This window comes from Peromyscus eremicus, chromosome 7, assembly GCF_949786415.1.
Source record: "Peromyscus eremicus chromosome 7, PerEre_H2_v1, whole genome shotgun sequence".
In the NCBI taxonomy this organism is placed as follows: domain Eukaryota; kingdom Metazoa; phylum Chordata; class Mammalia; order Rodentia; family Cricetidae; genus Peromyscus; species Peromyscus eremicus.
In genome coordinates, this window is record NC_081422.1 from 108,730,048 (window position 1) to 108,757,102 (window position 27,055).

General features: G+C 47.1%; 1 protein-coding gene across 2 annotated transcripts in view; it reads left to right on the forward strand.

Annotated features, from left to right (window-relative positions):
- Osbpl10 (oxysterol binding protein like 10) overlaps positions 1-26,503 on the forward strand; it is a 244,759-nt gene extending 218,256 nt beyond the window's left edge. For both annotated transcript variants that reach the window (XM_059268825.1, XM_059268826.1), the window contains 5 exons: positions 10,796-11,276; positions 19,015-19,201; positions 21,744-21,926; positions 24,291-24,444; positions 26,393-26,503. In XM_059268825.1, the coding sequence (XP_059124808.1) occupies positions 10,796-11,276; positions 19,015-19,201; positions 21,744-21,926; positions 24,291-24,444; positions 26,393-26,437 (1,050 nt within the window). In that variant the 3' untranslated portion in view covers positions 26,438-26,503. The remainder of the gene's footprint in view (positions 1-10,795; positions 11,277-19,014; positions 19,202-21,743; positions 21,927-24,290; positions 24,445-26,392) is intronic.
- Positions 26,504-27,055: the final 552 nt, after the last annotated feature.

Consider the following 27,055-nt stretch of genomic DNA (forward strand, 5'->3'; position numbering starts at 1 on the left):
GTCATGGTGTCTCTCTGGAAGGGTCGTAAGGATGGGAGGTAATAGACAGAGGGCTTAGCCCAGTGCTGGACACCAAACAATTGTGTTACCATTCTTATCTTTATAAAATGCCACAGTGTGATGTTGGGCTCTGTGGTATTGGCTAAAGAACAATGAACAGAGAGAGATGGGGCAACCTACATGGGGTAGGGTGGCACTGAAGACCAGCCAGGGTACTGTGGATGTTCCCACAGAGGCCAGAGCAGCTCCCCAGAGAGCATGGCCTGCAGTATGGTGAAATCTTCACCAGTGAGTTCACCGAGACTGGGCTGGAGCCAAGAGTGGACAAGGAAGCTTTGGAAGTCCAAGGAGTCTCTGAAGAGGAAGGTGACAGAGCATGGTGACCCATCACTCAGAGATGACAGGGAAAGACTGTAGCCAAAGTTTCTCTGGTCCTGCCTTGCCCAGCAGTCTGGACGAATCTCTCCCACCCATGGTCCTGCAGACGCTTATAAAATAATCACTCAGAGGCTTATATTAATTACAAATCATATGGCCTATGGCTTCAGCTTCTTGCTAGCTAGTTCCTTCATCTTAAATTAACCCATTTCTATTCATCTATATGTTGCCATGTGGCTGTGGCGTTACCTGTCTGCTGGCATCTTGTTGCTCATTCGGCAGTGACTGGTGTCTCTCCCACTCACCCTTCTTTTCTCTGTATCTCAGCTTGAATTTCCTGCCTGTCTGTAAGCTTTCTTGCCATAGGCCAAAACAGCTGTATTTATTATCCGATAGGAGCCACACATATTTACAGCATATAGAAAGACATCCCACAGCACTTCCCCTTTTCTGTCTAATCAAAAAGGAAGGTTTTAACTTTAACATAGTAAAATTATACATAACAAAACAGTTATCAAGTAAGAATTACAGTTACAATATCTAGTCTATTTGTATTTGGCAAAATTAAATTATGTCATTTATCCATTTTGTGAGTCTAAAGTTTTATATCTAATTTATCTTTTATCATGACTAAGGAAAAGTATAATTATAACTATCTAGTCTTCAACTCCATCAAAGATCCCAGAAGGATATAATATTACCTGAGTAAACAGGAAGTGCATGGCAAGTAACTTCCATAAATCTAGAAATGACAGAGACATCTGGCTGCTTGGACAGTCATGTAAAGTTCCTCTATAATGTTGGGGCAACCATCTTCAGCCTATAGGCCTAGAGTCTATAGCATAGCTTTCAGTGAAGCAGGAAATTTTCAGGACTGTTCTGCCCATCTGTCAAAGTTCGTCAGTCACATCTCCCCATGTCCTGTAGAATATCTGTCAGTTTCTTCTGTGAAACAGGAACCTGAAGGATCATCTTACCTTGCAAAGTTCAGTGGTCACCTTCCTATGCATCCTGCATGTCCAGTTTATACAGCATCCTGTCAGGCAGTCAAGGCAAGGGCACTTTTTTGCCCAGTAGCTAAATTTTGCTACAAAGAAAGCAAACTCCATAATGAGTTTCTTTGATGCCTATCATCCTCTTTGAAGTAATTGGTGCTGCCAGGAGCAGACATGTATCACTGTCCAGAAAAGTCTAAGTTCTTAAAACATTTTAAATGCCATATTCTGCAGGTCTTTGAAGTGTTTGAAGATGACCTGCCTAATTGAAATATACCTTTGTATACCTAAAAAACTTAATTAACATGAGTATAAGTTTGATTATCATAGATGACTATTAATCTGTATTTTTAAATTATATTTTACAATTTTAAATGAATTGTATAAACATAATACCTTAAACAAAAGTAGAAATATACATACAGTATAACAAAATTTAAACTTTTAAATTTAACTTTAAATTTGTATAAATATACTAAAATCTATAGCAATGTAAAATATTTCAAATGAGTTGTTGCTTTTTAAAAGTAGATTCAATAATCTACCCTTTTATCCTATCATATCTATATCCTACATTTCTTTCTTTTTTTTTTTTTTTGAGACAGGGTTTCTCTGTGTAGCTTTGCGCCTTTCCTGGAACTCACTTGGTAGCCCAGGCTGGCCTCGAACTCACAGAGATCCACCTTGCTCTGCCTCCCGAGTGCTGGGATTAAAGGCGTGCGCCACCAACGCCCGGCTTATATCCTACATTTCTATATCATATCTCCCTTTCTTCTTTTAGAAAGAGATTGACTATGACCAATAACAATTTGTAACCAACCCCTAAACAAAGACAAACATCCATAATCCATATTTTTTTGGGGGAAGGGGGAATGTGGGCATAGTCCTCTAGGCTACTTCCTGCTGATTGCGGGCATTGTTAATCTTATGGGGATCCTGAGAAAATTAAGAATTATAGTTAAATCTTGGTTGTAGCAGTCTGTGAGGCTGGATCATTTCATCAGTTGCTTTTAAGCTGTTTTGGATGTTGAATCATCTGGACCATGGCTGTCATCAGAGACCTTTCAGGGGGTCTTGGTTGATTAAACCATGTTAGCCTAGAAGCAATCTATGGGTTCTCATCTTCTGTGGAAACAAAAGCAGAACCTCTTTTCCAAAGCAACATATCCTTAGACATAAATTTTGAAGTCAAGATACCTTAAAATATACATATTGGTTTAACTTGGTTGCCCCTACAATCAAACGTCTCTCTGCACTTAAAAATCTCCAAAATAGGGCTAGAGAGATGGCTCAGTGGTTAAGAGCCCTGGCTGTTCTTGCAGAGGTCCTGAGTTCAATTCCCAGCAACCACATGGTGGTTCTCAACCATCTGTAATAAGATTTGGCTCCCTCTTCTGGCATGGAGGCAGAACACTGTATACATAACAAATAAATCTTTAAAAAAACAAACTCCAAAACAATATAATAATATGCATTATCCAGATTCTTTGTGTAATTTCCATCCTTACGTGGCTTAACTTTCATATTATTCTTACTGTCTCTTTAAAGACTTTATTTTTTTAAAACTGTCTATAAAACTGTCTTTATATAGCTGCCTATATTCCTTTTCCTCTCTCTTCCAAGCCTACATATATTTTTACACATATTATAAACCATTTAGAAGTTTTTTCCATCTGAATCTGTCCTATTGTGTATCTGTAATCATTTTTTGACAGGGGCTCGAAGAAGACAGATAAGCTTCCTTTTTTAACACTGTGAGGTTTTATTTATTGGGGTTGGGTCTCATGTAGCACAGGCTGCCCTTGAACTTACCACATAGCTGAGGATGACCTTGACCTCCAAGGCCTGAGATTATAGGTGTGCACCACCACATCTGGTTCCCATTTTGTTTTTCGTTTTTGTTGTTTTGTTTTGTTCCTGTAATAGGATCTTGTGTATCCTAGCCTGGCTTTGGACTCACTGTATAGCCAAGATTAACTTTGGGTTTCTGATACTCCCATTTCTACGTCCTGAGTGTGGGGATTACAGGTGTATATTAACACTCTTGGTTCATGCAGTTTATGGGGATCGAACCTAGGGCTTTGTGTATGCTAGGCAAACACTACCATTGAACTACCTCCCTAGCTCAGAAAGTTGCCTTGAAATGTTTTTATGGGGTTCAGTATAAGTGTGTCTGATGCCCTGGATGATTGTGCTACTTTCAACAAGGCCCACACTAAGCACCCCAAATCCCTTATTTCTCTCTCTTTTGCAGCACATCCCTGTCTCTGCTGAGTGAGTAAGGCCTACTCAGTTCCTCCCCTAATTTCAGCCTTCTTGCTGAATACATCTACTAGAAAATGCTTGGCTTTTTAAATAGAGCCTATCCTTGGTGATTACAAGGATAGGACTCTGAGATGGTGCTCGAGTTAATGCTGAGGGCATGTAGGTGGCATGGTCCTCGAGTGCAATCTAAAATCACAGTGTTTCCAAATTGTGGGTCCCAACCTACCAGTGGGTTGTAAAACCAATTTAGTGGCTCGGGCAGTCAGTCATTTCTAAGACTTGAACTATGACAGAAAATATCAGGGTATGGTAAGAGTCTTTGATGTCAATTCTATTGTGCTGGGTCACAGTGCAAAATGTTCTCATTGTAAACCACACTTTTAAAATGGCTTGCAAAACTCAGGGCTGGAGTCACGGATGATGGGACAGACTGAGAAATTGAAATTGCTCAGATCAAATATGGAAGGACAAAGAAGCCTGACGGGCGCTAGCTGATGGCCAGTTGACTATCCAGGAGACTCGGTGCAGGGCTCTTGTCTGGAGCTGTGAAGCTTGCCTTATTGCTTTATTAGCTCACGACTGCATTTCCAGAGGCCTAACCTAATCCTGAAACAGCAAACATCGCCTTTACTGTTGGTTACCTGGAAGGAGGATCAAAAATTGATTTCAAACTCTTTCCATCCAACAAAATATTGTGATGAATGTCTTTTGTAACAGTCTGGACACTGTAAGATGGGTGAAGGAATTTCCTTAGGAAATTCAACCAACTCGGTTGGGTAAGTAAAAAAACAGAGAGTGGTTGGGGAGGTGACGAGTGTGTGTGTGTGTGTGTGTGTGTGTGTGTGTCTGTATATAATTTTATTTATACATATACATACATACATATGTATACACACACATACACACACACACACACACACACACACACACACACATACATACATACCCAGTGCTGTGGAGGCAGAGGTGGATCCCAGGGTTGCTAGCCAAGCAGCCTAGCTTACTTGGTGAAATCTAGTGAGAGATCCTGTCTCAGCAAACAAGGTGGATGGTGCTGGAGGAATGATGCCCAAAGTTGTTGCCTGGCTTCCAAGTGCACGCATGGGCACATCACTCGTATACATATGTGCATCTGCACACACAAACATACACATACAAAAATAAGAGAGGAGGAGGGGAAGGGTTGAGGAGGGAAAAGTAGTTAGCCTTTATTTTGTAAAGTTACTTGGTTCCTGAAATCCTAGAGGATTGGCGGGTGGCCCCAGGCCCCTTGGCTTGTTGGGCTTGCACTGGGTGTTTTCTCCAGTCTGAACATAGAGCATCATGCAGATGGTTCCTGAGGTTGTTAATGGGTCTTGGAGGGGAAAATGCCCATCTGCAGCATCTTTCACAGGAGTCTGGCGTGCTCCCCGGTGGGGGAGGGGAACGACACGCTGCTCCCTGCTGTCTCTTTCTGCTGTCCTCTGCCTTCCCGTCTGTGTGATCATTTATTTCAGATTTCTAAGGGCCTAAACTGAAGAGGAGCTACTCACTTCTAGACTGGTGCAACCCTCAATGTAATAAATTGTCCTCCGAATCCCTAGTGCAGGCCCCCTTTTATTTATTTATTTTTAACTTCTCCCAAAGTAGTTCATTGTCTTAATTATGTTAATGGGAGGAAAGGCAGTCCTTATTGATGGCTCAATAAATCTGCAGCCACTGATGCCAGACCACTTGGATGCCATGAGTCTAAACAGTGGGGCCATCACTCAATCTCTGTCGGAGGCAGACAGCCCAATTAGTACTCAGCACTTCTTGGCTCCATATCTCTGGTGTCCACTGCCCAGGAAGCAGTTGATCAACTGACTTATTTATAAATGCACCCTGAGAAGGAGGAGGAGCCCCCTCCCCATAGGAGGCTGTTCAAGAGATGGAAATGAGAGCTGGCCAGAGATCTGTTGGAGTAAAAAGGTTGAGTCTTGGCTGGAATGTTCTGGTATAGGCTTTAAGCCCTGGTAGTGGTCTTCTCAAATCCCAGTGGTACTCCAGCAAAAGGTGAGAGAGGAGACAGATATTTTATCTCAAGCCTTTGCTATTCCAGCCCCCAGCTCTGCCAAAGCCATGGTGGCAACATTTGAAAGTGCAGGATGCAGACCCCTACCAGACATTGATCACAGCAAGTATGAGACGGGGTGTGTGAAAATGGCCACCTTCTCTGTGGCATCCCAATTCTTAGGGAAGCTTTTTCCTCTTTAAATCTGGGCATTCTTTGAGCTACAGCAGTGGTTCTCAACCTGTGTGTCTTGACTCCCTTGGGGGTTGAACGACCTTTTCACAGGGGTCACCTAAGGAAACACAGATATTTACATTATGATTCATAACAATAGTAAAATTACAGTTATGAAGTAGCAATGAGAGTAATTTTATGGTTGGGGTCACCACAACATGAGGAACTATATTAAAGGGTCACAGCATTAGGAAGGGTGAGAACCACTGCTCTACAGTGAAGTTGTAAATACAGTGTAGTGGATTCCCATCTGGTCATCCCCTCATTGGCCAACTGTGAATGCCTACTTCTTTCCTCTGCAACCTTGCTCCCCTCCTGCCTCCTCCTGTTTCCTTTAGGGTGATTGTAGTCAGACCTTTTCATAAGGCTGGCCTCCCAGTAATATCACAGAGACTTATTATTAATTATAAATGCTCAGCTGGTAGCTTAGGCTTGTTTCTAACTAGTTTTTATAACTTAACCCATATCTTTTAATCTACACTCTTTTATGTGGCTCAGTTACCTTTTACTCTGTACTCCTCATGCTGGTGACTTTACCTTTCTTCTTCCCAATGTCCTCTGTGTTTGGCTGTCCCACCTATATCTCCTGCCTAGCTAATGGCTGTTTAGCTTTTTATTAAACGAATCAGAAGGTGCTTTGGCAAAGACACATCTTCATAGTATACAAAAAGATTATTCTACAACACATGATCATCTGTCTCTTTCCTCTTCCTTGACCCCATTCTTATATGCACGTGTGTGTGTGTGTGTGTGTGTGTTGGCTGTCTGATGAGTCATCCTGGAGTACATTGCAGGCCGCCACCACCAAGGGGGTTTCCATGCATCTTTCCAACCAGTTTCTTCTAAGAGCATAGGTGTTTCTCCAGCACTCCTGTCCTCTCCTTGTCTTTCTCTCCTGTCTCCCTCCCCCCATTCTCCCTCTCCCTCTCCCTCTCCATGATCACATATAATCCAAGCTATCCCCAAACTTACTGTGTAGCTAAGGATGGCCTTGAACACCCAATCTTCCAGTGCTGGGATCATGTGCACTACCATGCCTAGGTTATGGGGCTTGAACTCTGGGTGTTGAATGTTCTAGGCAAGCACTCTGCTAACTGAGCTAAATTCCCAGTCTCCAGAGTTCGAAAATCTTGCCCTTTTTGAAAAAAGTATGTAACTATGTGGGCCTAATGGGCTATGTCTATCTTAGCTAATTGGGAGGCCAAGACAGGGAGATTCAAGTTTAAGGTTTTTAGGCTAATAGGGGACAGCTTAGCAACAAATCTGTCTCAAAAAGTTAAAATATGAAAGAAAGAGAGAGAAAAAGAAAGAAAACAAAGGCTGGTGATGTGTTCTGGTGGTGAAGCACTCACTTAGCATGTGTGAAGGGCCCTAGTGTTGAATATCAAACAAAAACCAGCCATCCTTAGAGAGGAAATACAGCTGGTTCTCTCACTGCAACGTGAGTCTCAGGTGTAGATGTGGAAATCACTTGCCCATTGTGGAGAAGTCCTAAGCCATCCTGTGGAGGGAGAGGACGGAAGCTGAGTCAGAAAGTACTCAAGCGAAGTTAGACCTAGAGCCCTCAGCCCAACTCTGTGCTTCCGAGGCTGCCTGTGTCCTTGAGAAAGAGACAGTCTCTGTGAGACATGCATGGCTGCTTCCCTTTTCAAGGTGTGGCTCCTTGAGGGTTCCAGCTGCTAAAACCTACAACTTGAATGGCCAGTTGGGTGGGCTCAGAGAAGAGTTTTCCTCATTGCTGTGGGCCACACCTGACAAGAAAGAATGTAGGAAGTTTGGGCCCACAGTTTAAAGGGATACAGTGTGTCACGGTGGGTGGGGGTGGGGGAGCATGGCAGCAGTTGGCCGAAAAGCATCGGTGGTCAGGAAGCTGAGAGAGATGAATGCTGGTACTCAGCGTGGATTCTCTTCAGTCGAGGGCCTGAGCCCATGGAGTGGTGCCACTTGACATGCAGGGTGAACCTTCCCTCTTCTGTTAAATGTCTTTGGAAACTCCTTCAAAGACATACCTAGAGGCATGTATCCTGAGCATTTCTTAATCAGTTCAAATTGACACTGAAGGTTAACCATCCCAGAGCCCCCAGTGACTCAGGGGAGGCAGAAGAAAGGATGGGAGTGTTGGGGACATTTGCTTGGTGGTCTTACTTGCTCTTTCAGTAGGAGAGTGGCACAGAGCTCAGCAGAGATCACCTGAGTCCACAGACAGCTAGTGGGAAAGGTGCTGTCCCAAGACTGTGTGTAGAGGGTACGCACGCCTGGCCCAGGGAGATCCTCGGACCGCTGGATTCTCAGTTGAATTGTGGCTGAAAGAAAATGAGGAATCTGCCTTGATTCACACAGGTGTCATTTGATGACTATTTTCTTCTTCCTGCATCTGATTGAGGAAAGCAGAAAGTTACAAAAATGCAAATCAGCTTTTTATCGTCTAGAGACAAGTTAACATTCCGAGGCTTTGAATGGATTTACTTGGATTGTGTTCTGTGCTTGATTTTATATCTTGCTGCTGCTTTTTACATGCCGTTTAATGACAGATAAATAATATTAAGAGCTGTCTGCTAAACCGTGCCTCCCAGTGGGGTTGGCTTTCTCTGATTTCCTCTGAAACCACTATGCTTTGAAGACACATCTGCCTGCTTTCTCTCTTCTGGACATCTTTTCTTTTGTATCCAAAGCACTTGCAGTGAGCTTGTAGAAAGCCAGCCTGCTGGGCTGGGTGGACAGCTCATCCAGAGTTCAGTTTCCAGCACCTGAGTGGCCCTATGCTGCTTAAAATGCCCACCAGGGGGTCTGAGACACCCTCTGCTGGCTTCCCCAGGTACCTGCACTCATATGTGCACACACATAATTAAACAGAACACCAAAAACAATGCTTTTTAAAGGGAAGCCTGGCATGGAGTCACAGTTACAGATCTGGAAGCTTGGGTGATACTCAAGATCAGTTATTATATAACCCGATAGCCTGCCAGCTTTGAAACCCCATGAATCCATGTGGAAAGGAACAAAATAAGGCTGGCAGAGACAGAGAGAGACAGACAGAGACAGAGGTCAGTGGTAGGGTGGGGATGAGGAATGACTCCAAGATGTTGTCTGTAGCAACCTAAGGAGAGGTTCTTTATTCTCTTAGGGGACCTCAAATCAGATGAAGCCAGATTTGTGACTTCCTCACAGAAAGGAATTTCAGGATGAGCCACCACAGAGTAGATTTGAAGTTTATTAAAAGAGATTTTAATATAGATTTTAAGCGCCAGGGCTAAAGGAAAGAGATGCTCTTGGGGAGAGAGTAAAACATGATCAAGATCGTGGGTGTGGGCTTTTCAAAGAAGGGTCACGTCATTTCCTTTGTGATAGTCACATAGATAGGACTTTTCGATTAAAAAATTGCTATGCTTATTTATTTTGCTGATCGGGGAAGCATGTGTGCCGTTCATGCATAAAATCGAGGAACAACTTTTGGGAGTTGGCTTTCACCTCCTACCATGTGGGTCCCAGGGACTGAACTCAGGTCAACAAGCTTGGCAGCAAATACCTTAACCGGCTGAGCTGTCTAACCGGCTCAACTTTGGTGATTTTTATTTTTTTGAAGTTATTTTCAAAGGGTTGCAAGGGATTTAATGAGTGTGGGGGTGGGTGCGAGAGGGTTGAGGCAAACGTGGCAGGATTACCGAGTTCTAGTGGAGATCTCGGGGATGCAGGAAATTATGATGGCTTCACTATAGATAAAGTTAATAATCGTGTTCATGAGATTCCCAGAAATATTTGGGAGAGGAGTGAATATGCTTGGCCTGTTGGGGCCTTTAGCCTGGCTTCCTGCCTCTGTGCTGACAGCCTGCTCAGCGGCCTAGCTTGTGGGGACTGTGCTCTGGGGTCTTAATTCCCACCCTCCAAGAGGCTTCAACCAGACTCTGTGGTGAGGGGCTCCTTTCCTCCCATGTCTCCATAATTTTACCTGCTTTCTCTCCTGCCTTGAGGTAGTCAAGGGTAGAGAAAGCACTGCTTTATAGCTGATGCCTGATGGGCGGGCCCTGACGCCTGATGGGCGGGTCCCGATGCCTGATGGGCGGGTCCCAATGCCTGATGGGCATGCCCAATGCCTGATGGGTGGCCCGGATGCCTGATGGGCGGGTCCCGATGCCTGATAGGGAGTTACTTTGCAGGGACCCTAGGGCAATGGGAGGTACCAGGCTCAGGAGACCTCTGTTTGCTTTAGGTGACCTGGCTAGCAGGTTGTAGGAATCTGGGGTTGTGCAGGCCTTGAGTGACCATCCACATTTCCTTTGTCGGTCCTACTCATGTCTCTCCTTCAGTCACAGGATGCTAACAGACCCAGATGATGCCTTGAGTTAAGCACCTCTTTCTTCCTTGTGTCGTATCCCGGTTTCCCAAGGTCCTGCCCTGTGGAGCAGTTCCACAGATGGAGTTAGGATAGTCCTCTTCCACAGGGTAGCTCTGTGGCACTTGCTAGCAAATGGGCCCCATTTTGGGGTCCCCTGCCCAAACTGTGTTGGGTACACATACCCTTCTAATATTGTGTCCACTTAGACACGCTTGGTGGCGAGACCATGTCTGCCTGGCCTCCCGGACCAACAGGACACGGTGGCCCTTTCTGTGGAAGCACAGAAAGTGTCCTGTAGCTGATGTGGGGAGGAGGGATAAGAAGAGCCGGGCTGACCCCAGAACAGTCCTGTGCACAGAGCCGGGCTGACCCCAGAACAGTCCTGTGCATGGAGCTGGCCTGATCACCATCACTCCTAACCCCTTTGAATTGTCATTGAGGCACCCATCAAGGATTCACTCCCGGCTTGGGTCTCTAGGGCTCATCCTGCAGTGGCTGCAGCCCCTCCTCCGACCAGGCACTCACAAGCCCTGTTGCTCTTGTGTTTCCTCGATACAGGTGGTGCTCCCCACGTTCATTCTAGAAAAGCGGTCCTTGCTGGAGATGTACGCAGACTTTATGGCACACCCCGACTTGCTGCTGGCCATCACTGCCGGGGCGACGCCAGAGGAGAGAGTCATTAGCTTTGTGGAGTATTATCTTACAGCCTTCCATGAGGGCCGAAAAGGCACCCTAGCCAAGAAGCCCTACAACCCCATTATCGGCGAGACCTTTCACTGCTCCTGGGAGGTCCCTAAGGACAGAGTCAAAGCAAAGCGGACTTCTTCCCATTCTCCTATCAGTTGTCATGAGCATCCGATGGCCGACGACCCTAGTAAAAGCTATAAACTCAGGTTTGTGGCTGAGCAGGTGTCCCATCATCCACCAGTCTCCTGCTTCTACTGTGAGTGCAAGGAGAAGAGACTGTGTGTCAACACTCACGTATGGACCAAAAGCAAGTTCATGGGCATGTCCGTGGGGGTCTCCATGATAGGTGAAGGTAAGCCATCATCATGAATTGGAGTCTTACCCAGTGCCCTTTGCATTTGAGACGAGCAATGGATGCTTTTGTGCATGTTTATTTGTAAATGGCGGTGGGAGAGTGGAAAGGGGTGGATGTTGGACCGGCGTGGCTGATTTCTCAGTGGTACTAGGTGATGAAAGAAGGATGGACCACAGCTTCTGGCTCACCTTATTGTCACACACACTGCAGTTGCACACACCGCCTTCCAGAAGGCCCTTTAGATGGTCTATGGATGGCCCTAAGTGTGTGACCACACATGAGTGTGTGGCCCTAAATGTGTTCACCCTCCCTAGTGGTCCGGCTCCCAGACCATGAGGATAGCAGTTGCCTACTGAAAGCCACTCAGAGGAACCCCTCAAGGCAAGTCCTTGGCTTTGTGCTGGGGATGCTGCAGTGAGGAGAGGCTGGTTATTCACTGGTGGATGGACAGCACTTTCTCATCTTAGGGAAGAGCCGTGAATGGTTTGTTCATCGTGGGAAGAAACCCAACAAGGCCCGTTAAGTTGCGGTGTCTACTTTAGTGCTTATTTTAACTCCTTTTGAGTCACAGATCCATCTGAGACTCTCCAGTTCTCATCCTCGAAAACAAGCAAAACTAAACAAAAAACCCACATAGGCACGGTTTAATACTATTTAACTTTTTAAATGTTTGTAATTACATGTCATCAATTGTGTGTGATGCGCATATGAAAGTCAGATGACAAGCAGTCAGGAATCAGCTCCCTCTCCACCACGTGGATCCTGGGGATTGCACTCAGGTCATCAGCCATGAGTCTTTAGGGGACCGTTAAGGTCTAAACCACAACAGTCTAGTTGTGTTTTGAAGTGAGGAGGGCTGAGAAGGTGTGCCTGTGGGTGTGAGAGCAAGAGTCACTGAGGTGAATTTTCTTTTCGCTTTAAAACTTGGGGAGGGGGTATGTTTTCTGAGAGAGGATTTTCCTTTCTAGTATTGACCGGCCTGGTCCTCACTGTATGGCTGGCCTTGGATTTTCTGCAGTTCTCAGGCCTCAGCATCTCAAGTGCTAGGATTATAAGCTTTAGCCACCACATCTGGCTCTTTCCCGAGGTGATGGTTAAAAAACAAAGATGAGTGTGTGCGCGCGCGTGTATGCATCTATGCATGGCACAGTGAGCACAAGGAAGTCAGAGAACCGTGTGCAGGAGTCAGCTCTCCAATCACGTAGGACCCATGGGTTGAACTCGTTGTCCTGTGGTCACAGGCACCTTTGTCTGCCTGAGCCACCTTGCTGGCCCTCGCTGAAGAAGAACAGCTGGTACTGTTTGTGGGCTGTGTTAGGTAGCAGCCTGTGTGATCTCCCATGCTGGGGACTCCTTGAGTTTACAACACACTTCCAGAAAGTTCCCAAGCTCACAGATTCAGGACCATATGAGGGGGTGACTGAGCGAGGAAAGAATGGTGCCTGGCCCAGGTACCTTCAGGACCTTCCGAAGGCACGACCAAGGCTGCTGAGGAGGACGTGTGGTCAGGCCTATCCTTATGGGCCTGTCCTCTGTCCTCTGCCTCAGGTTCCTTTTCCTGAGCCGCCTTCTCAGATGCAGGCCAGAGCGTCACCAGGGGCAGGCAGCACTGCTGGCTCAGAGCCATAAGGCAGGTCCCCGCAGCTGAATGGCTGAGTGGAAAGTTCAGAGCCAGGCTCGGTAAGGTTCGAGGGAGGTCTGAGTTTGCAGTGATGGTGTCCTTGGGTCTCTAGTTCGAAACAGGAGCAATTCCATCTAGCTTCATCGGAAAACAAAAATTGGGACCAGCAAGAGGACTCAGTAGGTAGAGGCACTCACTCACCTGAAAACCCGAGTTTAAGGACACATGGTGGGAGGGGAGAAGCTCCTCCCACAGTTATCTTCTAGATATCACTCATGCACCACCTACTCCACCCACCCGCACAGCCCCATACACACATACACACACAATATATAAATGAATTAAAAAAAATTGGTATTGGGGTATTCTATTTGATTTTATTACTTATTCTAAATTCCCTACAGAATAAGTTCTTTAGCTGTTTTGTTTTATTTTTTAAAACAGGTTCTTTCCACAGTCCTGTAACTCATTATTTAACCCAGGCTGGCCTTGCCCTTGCGGTGATCCTCCTGCCTCTGCCTCCCAAGTGCTGGGACTAGAGGCCTGCACCATGACGCCCAGCATAATCAGCTTTTTGTAGATGAAATACAGGTGTTTTCTAGAGAGGTCCCTGCCCCCAGGTCGCAGGCCTGTTTACCTCCTCATTGATAATGGTCTCTAGAAAGGCTTTCTTCTCCGTTCATCCATCCATCCATCCATCCATCCATCCGACAGGTGACTGGCACTGCCCTTGATGTGGGCTCCAGCAGGCGAGTATCCAGGCATTGGTTAAGGACGGGCAGGTTTAAACCTGAAGTGGAACCACAGCAGACACCATGGTGAGGGTGTGGGGGACACGCTGGCCACTGGGAAGGGGGTGACTGTCTTCATTTCCTTCACTGTTGCTGTAGTAAAATACAAAAGCAACTTAAGGGAGAAGGTTTATCTGGCTCACAGTTCCAGGTGACAGTCCATCATGGCAGGAAAGCCACAGCAGGAGCTGGAGAGAACTGGTCACACTGTGTCCCCCTCGGAAGAGAGCAGCAGAGGCACACTGGCGCTCCCCTCAATTTCCTCCTTTCATTCAGCCCAGGACTGCAACTGTGGCATGACCCTGTTGGCATTCAGGATGGTCCTGCCCACTTCAGTGAACCCAATTAAAACCCCTCACAGGTGCACCCCCAGGCCAGCCTGTCTAGACAACTCCTCCCCGAGACTCCCTTCTAAGTGATTCTTCCTGGGGTCAACAATGGAAACTAACCCTCAAAACCAGCGAGTAGCCATTAAACCTGCAGTGTGTACGGAGGCCTGGAAGTGACTGGAAGCTCCTTCCAGAGTCCCAGGGGCCTCTTCCCTGCCAGAACTCCTCCCTGGGGATGTGGCTGGAGCTTGAGGAATGAAGGAACTTAGAACCAAGACTGACAGGACCATCCTGGTGGCTTTCTTCCTTTTTCTTTGAGACGGGGTCAGGTTTCACTGTGTCACTCAGGTAGCCCTGGTGTTCTCTGTCCTCCGGCCTCAGCCTCTGGATGACAGGTGTGGGCCACCACACCCTGTGATCTCTCTTTTCAACCTGCCAGCTCTTGCCTTTTGTCTTCTCAAGCTGCCCAGTTTGTGAAAGTCTTCCACAAAAGTAGGCTTTGAGACATGTTCAGGCTAGATCCTTCTGCAAGGCCCTGGTCAGAAGCCATGATAATGTGAGTGTCATGTCTAATTCCCCTAGGAAGTGTGTGGATGGGATGATGGGACATCGGGCTATGGGCGGGGTGGAGGGGTGTTGTCTCTCTGAGGTACAGAAGGAAGGTCAAGGTCATAGTAAGAACATGGGAGCCCGAGTTTCTTTCGGGACAGTAGTTAGTAGAGTCCAGTGCTGAGAGCTGGAGAAGGTGGTGGCAGAAAGCCAGTCTGTTCTGACCGTGCATGTTTTGGGTAGGATGGAGGAAGGCTGATTTACTATGTGAATTAAGTGTCCTCGATTGTATTCCTGGCCAGAGGTGGGATTAAGTACAGTATCAGACCTCCTGCCATGCCCACGAGGCTGTGAACCCACAGAGCCATCCTGAGTCTTCACGTGTTTCCATTTCCACGCAGGCGCCGTGAGTGAGCCTCTCTCCAAGCTTGGTGGTCTACACTGGTATGGCCCCATGGGTTCACAGAAGCGGACACTTGGTCCATGGGCAGGAGCTCAGACCCTCATGGTTTTAGCTGGGAGCCTAGAGTGTGTTGTGTGCACTGTAGCTCCAGGAACTGCGGGGTACATGAATGAGAGCTGACGTCACGCTCCCTTCACTGTACTCCAGACCTGTGTCCCATCTACCCTGCCCCCATGTGCACGTTCATTCTTTCTTTTCCCTCCCCCACTCCCTGTCCTCGACTTCTCTCCCCTCTAGAGCTTTGTTTCAGGAGAGAAACCAGGATTGGCAGTGTCCCTTAGCATCAGTTGTCCCCTGTGTACACTGAAACCATGACCCTCACTGTCCCATGGGATGCTGTGAGGCCTTGGAGGGCACCCTACAAAGTTCTCAGGAGTCCGGTGACCACTCAGTCCTCATAGGGACTGTTGGCTGCAGTCCTCACTCTTGCTGGTTGGGGAAGCAGGAGCCTTGGGAGGGAGCATCACAAGCCACTTCTGGTCATGTATATCTAGTTAACGAACAGAGTGGTCATCTGTGGAGGTTCATGGTACCCTTGATGGTGGGTGCCCTTGTCTCAATGCTGAAGGGGAGCAGGGAGATATATGCAGGGCCAGGTGCTTGTTCATGGGGTCCCCTCACTCCAGCAGCCCTGGAGCAAGACTGGAGCCTTTTCCTTCCTTGGTTCTCTGCTCAGCCTCCACACCTCTGCACACCACTCTCCCCTCACACAGGCCCTTTCCTTGGTCTTGTCACCACAGGGAACTGCATATGCAGGTCTGTGCACCTGTTTTGTCTTATACCCAGCTCAAATGCCCCTTCCTTGAGGCACCTTCCTTTTCTAGGTGAATTTGTCCTGATAGGGGCCTCGTTGGCACTGGCCAACTCTTTCCTGCTGCCTTGATCCCAGGCACGATGGTGTCTTTGTTCAGTGATGAATGTCCACTCGGATGACAAAGAGAAGGTCTACTTTGCTTGTGGTGTTTTCCAGAGCTCTGCATGGTGCAGAGAGTGGAACACAGGGCAATGAGCAGAGAGCTCTGTTGAGGTAGGAGGCATGGCATTCGTTACAGGACCCTGTTGCTGTAGAATTTTTCTCCAGCTCCTGTCACCAAGTCCCGCCAGTCCCAGAGCCCACTTATAAAATAAACACACAAACTCTTATATTATTTAAACTGCTTGGCCATTAGCTCAGGCCTGTCATTGTCTAGCTCTTACTCTTATATTTAGCCCATTTCTATTAATCTTTACTTTGCCACATGGCTTGTGGCTTACCGGTACTTTACATCTTCCTTGTCCTGATGGCGGCTGGCAGTGTCTCTCCCTCAGCCTTCCACTTCCCAGAATTCTTTTCCTTGTCCCGCCTATACTTCCTGCCTAGCCAATGGCCAATCAGTGATTTATTTACTGACCAATCAGCAACACACTTGACATACAGACCATCCCACAGCACTTCCCTTTTTCTTTTCTTAAAAAGGAAGGTTTTAACTTTAACATAGTAAAATTACATATAACAAAACAATTATCAAGCAAGAATTATAGTTACAATATTAAAGAAGAGATCCTATCTATCTTCTATTTGTAAGTTTAAGGTTTTATATCTAACTTATCTTTTATTATAACTAAGGAAAATTGTAAGTATCTAGTCTTTAACCACATCAAAGACCTCAGAAGGATATAACACTGCCTGAGAAATGGGAGAAGGATGCAAGCAACTTTTGGGAGTCTTGCAGGGTAGACAGAGACAGCTGAGCCTGGACAGTCATGCAAAGTTTTCTTGTAAAGTTGGGGCATCTGTCTTCAGCCCACAGGCCTAGAGTCTCTTATTCACTTTTTTCTGTGTCTTGTAGAATGTCTGGCAGTTTTCTTTGCAAAGCAGGAACCTGAAGGACCGTTTTGTCAAGCAAAGTTCAGTGGTCATCTTTCTATGGGTCCTGCATGTCCAGTTGATCAAGCAGTCCAGGCAAGAACAGTTTCTTGCCCAAATGGCTATTTTTGTCAAGGTGAAGATAAACTCCATATGGAGTGTCTTCGATGCCCATCCTCCTCTCTGAAGTAAATCGGTGCTGTCAGGAGCAGACATGTCTCATTGTCCAAAAAGTCTAAACTTTTAAAACATTTTAAATGCCATATTCTGTAGGTCTTTGAAGTGTTTGAAGACTACCTATCTATCTGAAATATATCTATGTATACCTAGAAGACTTAACTAACATGGCTACAAATATTATCATAGATGACTAACTATTAATCTATTTTTTAATTATCCATTACAATTTTAAATGAGTTACATAAACATAATACCTCAAACAAGAATAGAAATATATATACAGTATAACAAAATTAAGTTTAAACTTGTATCAATAAACTAAAATCTATAGCGATGTAAAACATTTTAAACAAGTTGTTACTCTTTAAAAGTAGGTTCATTAATCTACCCTTTCATCCTATCATATCTAAACTATCCCCTTTTTTTCTTTAGAAAGAGATTGTATTTATAATCAACCTGCTTTAAATAAAAATATTGGTTTTTGTCTGTCCTACACCAGAGGGCTCTTCTGATTTGGGACATAAGAATCTCTTAACCATTTTTTTTTTTTTTGAGCAATATGTCTGGGTTTAGAGGGGGAGTGAGCCAATTCCATCTCTAAAGCCAGCTTGGTATATTTGGGAATTTGGGCGTAGCTTCTCTTACTACTTCCTGCTGGAGGGGGGCGCTGTATCTTCTGGAGACAGAAAGAAAATTTTAGGATCATGGAGTAGTCCATGAGGCTGTATATCTGAGCCAGTTGACTTGAAACCATTCTGGATGTTGAATCATCTGGGCCATGGTGTCATTGGAGACCTTTCAGGGGGTCTTGGCTGGTCAAACCTGATGTATCTTAATCTGGAACAAATCCATAGTCTCTGGCTTTCTGTGGAAACAAGAGCAGAGACTCTTTTCCAAAGCAACATATCCTTATATCCAAATTTTGAAGTCAAGGTACCTTTAAAATATACATTTTGGCATAACTCAACAGCTTTTACAATCAAATGTTTTTCTGCAGTTACGAATATCAAAGAGAACATAATCCAGATTCTTTGTGTGGTAGCCATCTTTACGTGGCTTATTTTTTTATATTAGCGTGAGCCTATTGCTTTAAACTGCAGCCTTCTAAGCCTGAAACGGCACAGTGGCTGCTGGCTCCGCCCACTTCAGCTTCCCAACATGGCGGCGGTCCGCTTTCCGGCAGCTCTGGGAGCCATAACTCTCAGAAATAGTGGGTCTACACTTTTACCAAAGTAGCGTGTAGCCCAGAAACCTCTTTTTTTGTTTTGTACTAGCAAAGGCTAAATTCACCACACAGTTTAATGTGCTACTTGCAGAGGCCTCATTCCCACCATACTGCAGGTTGAGAGCGCACGCTAGGAACCCGCCAGTAGCTCAAACCGGCAGCTGCCGCTTATTTGAGAGAGACAATTAGGAAGCTGTTTTTAGGTCCGTTTTAGAATCTTTTTTCTAAGTTTTTAGGTGGAAACTCTTGCCACCACGTTGGACGCCATTTGTTGCTGTAGAATTTTTCTCCAGCTCCTGTCACCAAGTCCCGCCAGTCCCAGAGCCCACTTATAAAATAAACACACAAACTCTTATATTATTTAAACTGCTTGGCCATTAGCTCAGGCCTGTCATTGTCTAGCTCTTACTCTTATATTTAGCCCATTTCTATTAATCTTTACTTTGCCACATGGCTTGTGGCTTACCGGTACTTTACATCTTCCTTGTCCTGATGGCGGCTGGCAGTGTCTCTCCCTCAGCCTTCCACTTCCCAGAATTCTTTTCCTTGTCCCGCCTATACTTCCTGCCTAGCCAATGGCCAATCAGTGATTTATTTACTGACCAATCAGCAACACACTTGACATACAGACCATCCCACAGCAGGACCCTCTTGGGTCTGCCCCCTGGGTGTTCCCATCCTTCATGCTCTCTGCCTGTTCTTGCTGGTCTGACTCTCCCTCTCTCCTGGAGGTGTACTTCGGCTCCTGGACCATGGGGAAGAATACGTCTTCACGCTGCCCAGTGCCTACGCCCGCTCTATCCTCACTGTCCCATGGGTGGAGCTTGGAGGGAAGGTCAACATCAATTGTGCCAAGACCGGGTACTCTGCCACCGTGACATTCCATACGAAGCCCTTCTACGGTGGGAAGGTCCACAGGTAGGAAGTGGCCAGGACTCTGGCTGTCCATCTCTTTGTGCCTGAGACCCCTCATCCTTTCAGAAGAAGTTAGATGGTGGGCACACCTGTAATCCCAGCATTGGGGAAGCAGAAGCAGGAGAATCAGAAGTTCAAGGTCATCCTTGGGTACTTAGTGAGGCTTGCTTGAGATACATGAGATCTTGTCACTTAAAAAAGGTAGATTGAGTTCTAGCCAGGCATAATGCCTCTTACCTAGAAGCACAGTCCTCTGGAGGCAGAGCCAAGAAAATCTCAATTTCTGGTCCAGCCTGGGCTACACAGCAAACTCCAGGCTAGCTCAGATAACATAGTGAGGCCCTGTCTCCAAAAGCGAAGGGCTGGGGGCACACCCCACTGGTAGAATGTTTGCCTGACATGCACAAAGACCTGGGTTCAACCCCCCAGCACACTCTACCCTAAAAAAAGATGGCATCCCAGTAGATGAATCGACCATCAGGATAGTGAGCAGTTCTTCTTGTTTGAAAGGCACCCCTTCCCCCCACTTCATGGGTAGGCTTTGGGGCCCTCCCTAGTCATCATTTTTGGGCAATCTGTGGTAATGCAGAAGACATCTAGAGGAAGCTGGTCTTTTAGCCCCTCACTTTATAGTGTGGTGCTCTACAGGCACAGGTATTGTGGTGGTCCCCATTTCTCAGCTCCTGGAGTCCTGGACATCCAAGCCACAGACTATGTCTTTCCTTAGAAGCTGGGAAACCAGTACTTGAACTGAAGGAGAGGTCACCATTGGAGGAAGGACAGCCTTGTTCTAACGCCCTGACTGGAGCAAGCCTACCATTGTGCTGATCTCAATCCCCAAGCTGCTGTTTGTTGGACTTTGCTGTAATTAACTTGGGGACACAGGCAGACACCCTCAGCGGTACGCTGGAGCTGACGCTGACTGGGGGTGTTTCTTGCCAGCGTTCAGTTCTCAGGCTGGTGGTTGAAAGACAATGGAACTAGCATCAAAAGCAAGCAGCTGTTTGGTTCCCACAGGGGCCATTGTGCAGCTGGCCAGCACACCACTCATGCTTTGCACCAGCAGGCTTGTCCACTAGGAACCCGAATGGTTCCTAGGCCAAGAGAGGTGGCTTCCATGCCTGCACTTGAAAACTGGAAACTTGGTCCGGAGATAGCTCAGAGGCTAAGAATACTTACTGTTCTTGCAAAGAACCAGAGTTCAGTTCCCACACTGGATGGCCACAACGACCTATAGCTCCATCTTTGAGCAATCTGATGCCTTTGACCTCCACAGACATCCATACCCAGCATGTACACACTTCTCCCCACTACATGTAGTTAAAATAAATAAAAATAGGAAAAGCAAACTGGAAACAGCACAAGCTGGACCATTGGGTCCTGAGGACTTAGCTCCAGGGGCATTTCCTCCCACTCAGACACAGAGCCCTGGGTTCTCCAGGTCAGTCAGAGGACTGGTAGTCTCCATGGGCCATTTATTATCATTATTGTGTGTATGCATACACATGTGGGGGTGGCAGGGGCGGGCGAAGAGTGGCATGGTGTTCATGTGGAGGTCAGAGGACAGCTTCGTGGAGTTGGTTTTCACCTTCCACCTTTCCATGGGTTCTGGGGATCTAATTCAGATTGCTAGGCTGGTGTGGCTAGCACCTGTACCTGGTGAACCACCTCACAGTTCTCCATGGGTCTTCTAAAGAGAGTTTGAAGGTGGTCATCCAGCTGACTCCAGTACAGGTACTGCCATGAGCTGGCAGGTGGTGCCGTGAAACCAGGTCTGGCTTGGCCTTCATCAGGAAGGTGTGGGTGCTGGGGAGCGGTATGGACTCTGAGGAGTGTGAGCAGCTCTGGCTTCATCCCCATACAGAACTGACTTTGTAGTGATTGAATTGTTTGCTTTAGCTTTATTTTTGAGACAAGTTGCCATAGAGCTTAGACTGGCCTTAAATTTGGAGTCCTCCTGGCCCTGCCCCAAATGCTGTGATTTACAGACATGCACTGCCATGCTTGGCATAGAACCAAAGGGCTTATTTAAGGATGAAAAGTTCCTCCTCCTCCTCCTCCTCCTCCTCCTCCTCCTCCTCCTCCTCCTCCTGTGGTCAGATTGTAGCACTCGTAGATGCTCTTTGAGGAGGAGAGTATATTTTCATTTTCCTGTTGGCTCATCCTTTTGATGGACAGCGTTGTATATAACTGCTTTGAGAGTCTATCAGGACAGAGATGTGGGTTCTGACCACTGTTACTGATTTCGAGTTTGTGTTTTGTTTTGCCCTTTTTTCTTTCCTTTTCTCCCTCTCTTCCTTTTTTTTTTTTTTTTTTGAGGTCTATCCACCTAGCCCTGGCTGGCCTCAGTTTCCTAATTGCTAGGGGTTACAGGCATGGGCCGACACACCCACTCACCTTTTCTTGTTCTCATCAAGAATAATGCACCTTTTTAAAAGATCCAGTCTTTGAGCCAAGCTGCAAAATAATCCCTTCTCCCTAATCCACCTAAAAGTCTCTGAACCGGAGTTCCCTTTTGCTTCATTTGACTCATTCATGAATTCAGGGTCACCGCTGAAGTGAAACACAACCCAACCAACACTATTGTCTGCAAAGCGCATGGGGAATGGAACGGCACCTTGGAGTTCACCTACAGCAACGGGGAGACCAAAGTCATTGACACGACTGCCCTGCCTGTGTACCCTAAGAAGCTCAGGCCTCTGGAGAAGCAGGGGCCCATGGAGTCCAGGTACGCCTGCCCAGCTCAGCTGCCCCAGCCTTCACTGAGGGACCCATGGGAAACTTCAGCAGCACAGCCAATGGTAAAGGACCAGAAGTGGCTTTCTTTAGTTGTTTGAATTTCCCCTGCTGGGTCCACTGGGGACAGACCCATGTAGCTGTCAGTTGGGTGGTTCTGCGGTTAGAGAGTGGACTGTCATCCACTGTCCTGGAAAAGCTTGTCAACTCAACTGCCATATTATTGGCCGATTGTAAATTAATCACAGAGTTGCTGGTAATTGAAAGAACTATGCAGGGAAGCAGTGAGAGTTTTTTTTTTTCTCTTTTTGACAGACTAGCAATGTTATTTTTAAACTATTGAGTGCTGGCTCAGGTAGGGAACCAACTCCACACGTCCTGTGCTCTTGGTAGAAGCACGTACGGCTTAGGGACCACTAGATTTCAATACATGAGCTCACTTTAATCTTGCATTCTATTTCTAGGGAATCTATCCATTGACATGGAAAATTATTACACTAATGATTCAAACATGAGTTTATTTTTATTTTGAGAAAACAATTCAAGAAAGAGAAACCACCTACTTGCCTAGCATTTGGAAAATGATTAAGTAAATTATGAAATATCCACTTAATTAGTATATCATATCATGTGGTCACTGAAAATGACAAGCATACAGCAAATTTACAAAAAAAAAAGTTTGTTTTTTCTCCTATATTTACATTTTTGTATATGGGCATGTATGTGCTACCGTATACACGTGGAGATCAGAGAATAGCTCTCCTTCCACCATGTGAGCTCTTAGCATCCAACTTAGATTGTCAGGCTTGGTGCAAGTGCCCTTACCCACTGAGCCATCTTGCTGCCCCTCCTCAGCTGATTTTTTTTAAATAAAGTTTTATTGAAAACCAGCCATGCTCATTCATAGCAGCACATAGTTGACAGGCTGTTTATGACTCCCCTCCTGCTGCAACAGCTGAGCTTAGCTGCAACAAGACCCATTAAGACTTACTATCTGGCCCTTCATGGACAATGCTTGTCAAGGCCTTCTTTAAATCTAAGTCTGCTCTTTAGCAGGTGGGGCTAAGAGGAAATTGTATATGCTGTGGAAGGCTTTGCTGGCACTGGAAGAGTATAGAGCTACATGGGAGACGTGCTTACTGAGTGGAAGCAAAGCAGGGCACCTTCGCCAGACTGTAGGAGCAGTACCCTCCTCCCGGGTACTGGTTTGAAAACCAGTCATACTCATTCATGGCAGTGAATAGCAAACACAGCTTCTCTGTGCTGCCGTGGAGTCATGAACTCATGTTTCCCACCCCAGACTGTTGGGCAGGGGCAGCAGGAAGAGAAAGGGGTGTGGTAAGGAGGCAGCCCACCACCAGGCCTCTGAGGGGCATTCCCAGGAGGAGGTTCAGCTGCTCCTTGCCAGACTCTGCCTTGCCTGCCTCTGGGTACTTAGAACCCTGCAAAGAGCGGAAAGGAACCCAGTGCGGGAGTTCGAGGGGTTGCTGCTGCCTTTCCTTCTCTGTGATTTTAAACAGTGCTGGGCATGGTGGCACACGCCTGCTATAACCTAACACTCAGGAAGCTGAGGCAGGACACCAAGCTTAGAAACCAGCCTGGGCTTACACCGTAAGACCCCATCTCGAGAAACAGTACCACAGACCATATAAGCGGACTCTAGAGAAATCGCACTGTCCACTCGAGACACGGAGAAGCCGCTCTAAGCACCTGTCTCCACCATCCCTGCTAGGTCCCGAGGGACATTCAGCATAACTTGTTTTGTTGTCTCAGCTCTACTGTGGTGCCAGCCATTTCCATTGGCAGACTACCCCCAGTAGTGGCCAGAAGATACTGTCTGCCCATCTAGGCCCTAAAGACCAGTATTCGTCTGGGCAAAGGTCCCGTCTTAGATCACAGAGGCAGGCCTGGACATGATGCGCTCGCCACACCCTGCACTACTCTGGCCACCTCTTGGGGGCACCCCTTCCTACTCCTTCCCCTAGCTTGCCATTCAGGGCTTTTCTTAGTCAGGTTTCCTGTTCCCCACACTCATCTGACATGAATTTTCTCTGCCAAATGCCACTTGTGTCATTGGGTCTTGAGGATTAAGTGAGTTTCTCTAAAATGTTCAGAGGGGTGTCAGGTAAGGGCTGTGCATGCCTGCTCTTTCCAGAGACTCAGAACATAAGGACAGGTAGTGTGGAGGCAGCAGATGTGTGACCAAGGAGCCCGGGGTCCACCCCTGGCTCTTGTGTTTCAGGACACCTTGACTGGATTCTTGCAGACAGCTGCCTCGATGCCCTTCGCTGCCTGGCCACTGTCATGCCAATAGCTGGCTCAGCCTGAGGGTTTCCTTTACTACTTGTCTTTCTAGGAACCTCTGGCAGGAAGTCACCCACTACCTGCGGCTTGGTGACATCGATGCAGCCACAGAGCAGAAGCGGCGCCTGGAGGAGAAGCAGAGGATGGAGGAGAGGAAACGGGAGACCCTTCGCACACCATGGCGGCCCAAGTACTTCATTCCGGAGGTAACCGTCCTGCTACTAGGCTCTGGCCCTGAGTAAGGGCACTTTGGCTTTTATTGCTGCCACAGTTGGATGGAGCAGGGACAGTGTGGCTCTGGCTCGGGTTGTGGGCTGGAATTTGGGTTTCCCTGATAAGGTCTTGGGACCTCGTGCCATCTTGAGGAAAGAAGTCGTCAGCTGACACTTCCCCTGCAGTGTGCCTTCATTCAAAAACCCTTCATTCAGGCCAAGGAGGGGACTGTGGAGCTGCACTACCACTGTTCCCTCTCCACACCTGGGTGGCCTTTAACCTCCCCATTTGAGTACTGCCACAGAGCATGACCTTCTGTGGGTCACATGGAAGGGACATCCTGAGCAGAGCTCAGTAGAGCCCTCACCCCACAGGGAAGCATGCAACGTGTTGTGCGTCCATTTGAGATCAGCCTTAGTTTTGTCTCCTGTGGCTGTGATAAAATTCCATGAAAAAGCAACTTAGAGGAGAAGGTTATTTGGCTCACAGTCACAGGCCGTCACCGTGGGCAAGTAGAGGTGGCAGGCACTTGAGGCGGCTCGTCACATCTGCAGTCAGAGTTGGGGAGTATGCATTTACACATGCATAGCTCACTTTGTCTACTCCTAGCAGTTTAGGATCTCATGGTCTTCCCATGCCATTTAATATAACCAAGGTGATTCTGCACAGACAGGGCCACAAGCCTACCTAATAGACAGCCCCTCATTGGTTGATTCTAGATTGTATCAAAGTGTCATGGGGTTGTTTAGTAGGGGTCTGGGGATATACCTCAGTTTATAGGCTGCTCCCCTTCCACCGCTGGATGTGGAGGTGCAGGCAGGAGCACCAGAGGCCCAAGGTCATCCTCAGATGTGTAGCGGAGCCTGGTGGCTTGGAGAAGCAGGCTAGTGAGGAGTGGGAAGACTCAAGAGTCTATCTCCCATCCAGATAATTGACTGATTCTTTGTGAGGAGCCAGGACAGAGTTTTTATGAAGATTACAGTATTTGTATGATGCTAAGGGCTTATACATATTTAAATTCCAAGAGCCAATCAGAACAGATCAACAGGGTCAGGTGCCACTAATCTCTAACTCCTGCTATGAGGATGGATTATGGTGTCTGGCTGTTGACTGTGGGGTGAGCTAGGGCAGCCTTGTGGCCTGGGTGGGGCAGGGGTGACCTACGGTTAGGAGCAGCAGGCAGGAGCTGAGATGGAGCTGGCAGGCTGCATTTCAGGGCTGGAACTTCAGACTTGATTGTACTTGAGAGACTGCCTTGAAGAGTCTCCTGTGTGGGGGCCTCATTCAGGTGATAGAAATCCTTGAAGCCTTCCTTGAGGTGAGTCCTGTCTTTGAGACAGCTTGCCTGACTTATGTGGAAATTCGTTCTTGAAGTTCTATCCCTGGGGCTTGAGAAAAGCCAACAACATGTCTGTAACGGGAGGGCTGGGGACACATCACCTCGACACCAGGATGGTTAGCGTCCATCTTGTTTCCCTTCTGCCCTCGTTTTTGAGTCTTTTCGTCACCTGGTGGCTGATTGCACTGTGACAAACACCTGCCCCAAGCCTCATTGGGTGGGTGGGCTTTCATGTCACCTTTCCTCTCTGCTGTTGACTCATCTGCCTCTCTTCTGGCCCCACTGCCTTGGAAGTCCTTTTTGCCAAGTCATCTAGATAAAAAGGGGTCTTAACAGCTTCTTCTATTTTGGTTGTTCCATGGGACTTCTTTTAAAAGCAAATGCATATAGTCTTAGCTAAGCAAAGAGAAATATACCCTCAGAAATATATGAGTTCAGAAAGTGTCAGGGTTGAGGAAGACAGGCTTGGATGTGAGTTGTTGGGCTCAGGTCTTGGCCAGTCTGTGTGGTCTCTGTGTCAGGCTGGCTGGGTGGGAGGCATCCTTGCTTCTCAGTCCGCTGCTGTGAGGTCCTCATGTCACACCCCCTCCCTTCTCTTGCAGGGTGATGGCTGGGTATACTTCAACCCCCTCTGGAAGACACACTGATGGGCGAGGTGCAGTGCTGCCCTCCATAGGCCTGACTGTAGGAATTAAAGTGGTACAGTATCAAGACTCTGTTGGCCTCTGCTGACCCTCTTGTTAGCATTCACGTCAGAGAGAGGGGTTATATACTGTGAAACATGCACCCCAAATTCTGCCTGAGGATTGATTCAAGAGCCAGCTGAGGCCTGAGTGCACACAACACATCTGCCAAGGCTGAACTGGGTCATCTTGAGCTCCTCTGTATTCACGAGGATTGATGTTTTCTATTTTTCACTTTGCCAAGGTAGTTTTGCACTTATGAAGGTATTTTCCACTCGCCCAATTCCTGTCACAATGCAGGTTGACGTGGCATGGCCAGTTGAAGTCCCTGTCTGAAAAGGGGCTCATTCCTGGCAGAAGGGCGGGGGTTGCTACCCTTTGCTGATGATTGTTATGATCCAAGTCCACACCCAGGAAAGAGCAAGTGGACCTTCCTGTTGGCAGGGGACAGGAAGCCACTGGTGGCTGATGTGGAAGCCTTCTAGAAGTGAGTGGCTCTGGAGGAATCAGAGCCAGGGTCCCCCTGGTAGTTTTAGCCCATCTTCCTGACACTTCTCATGCCCAAAGCATGAACCTCTATGT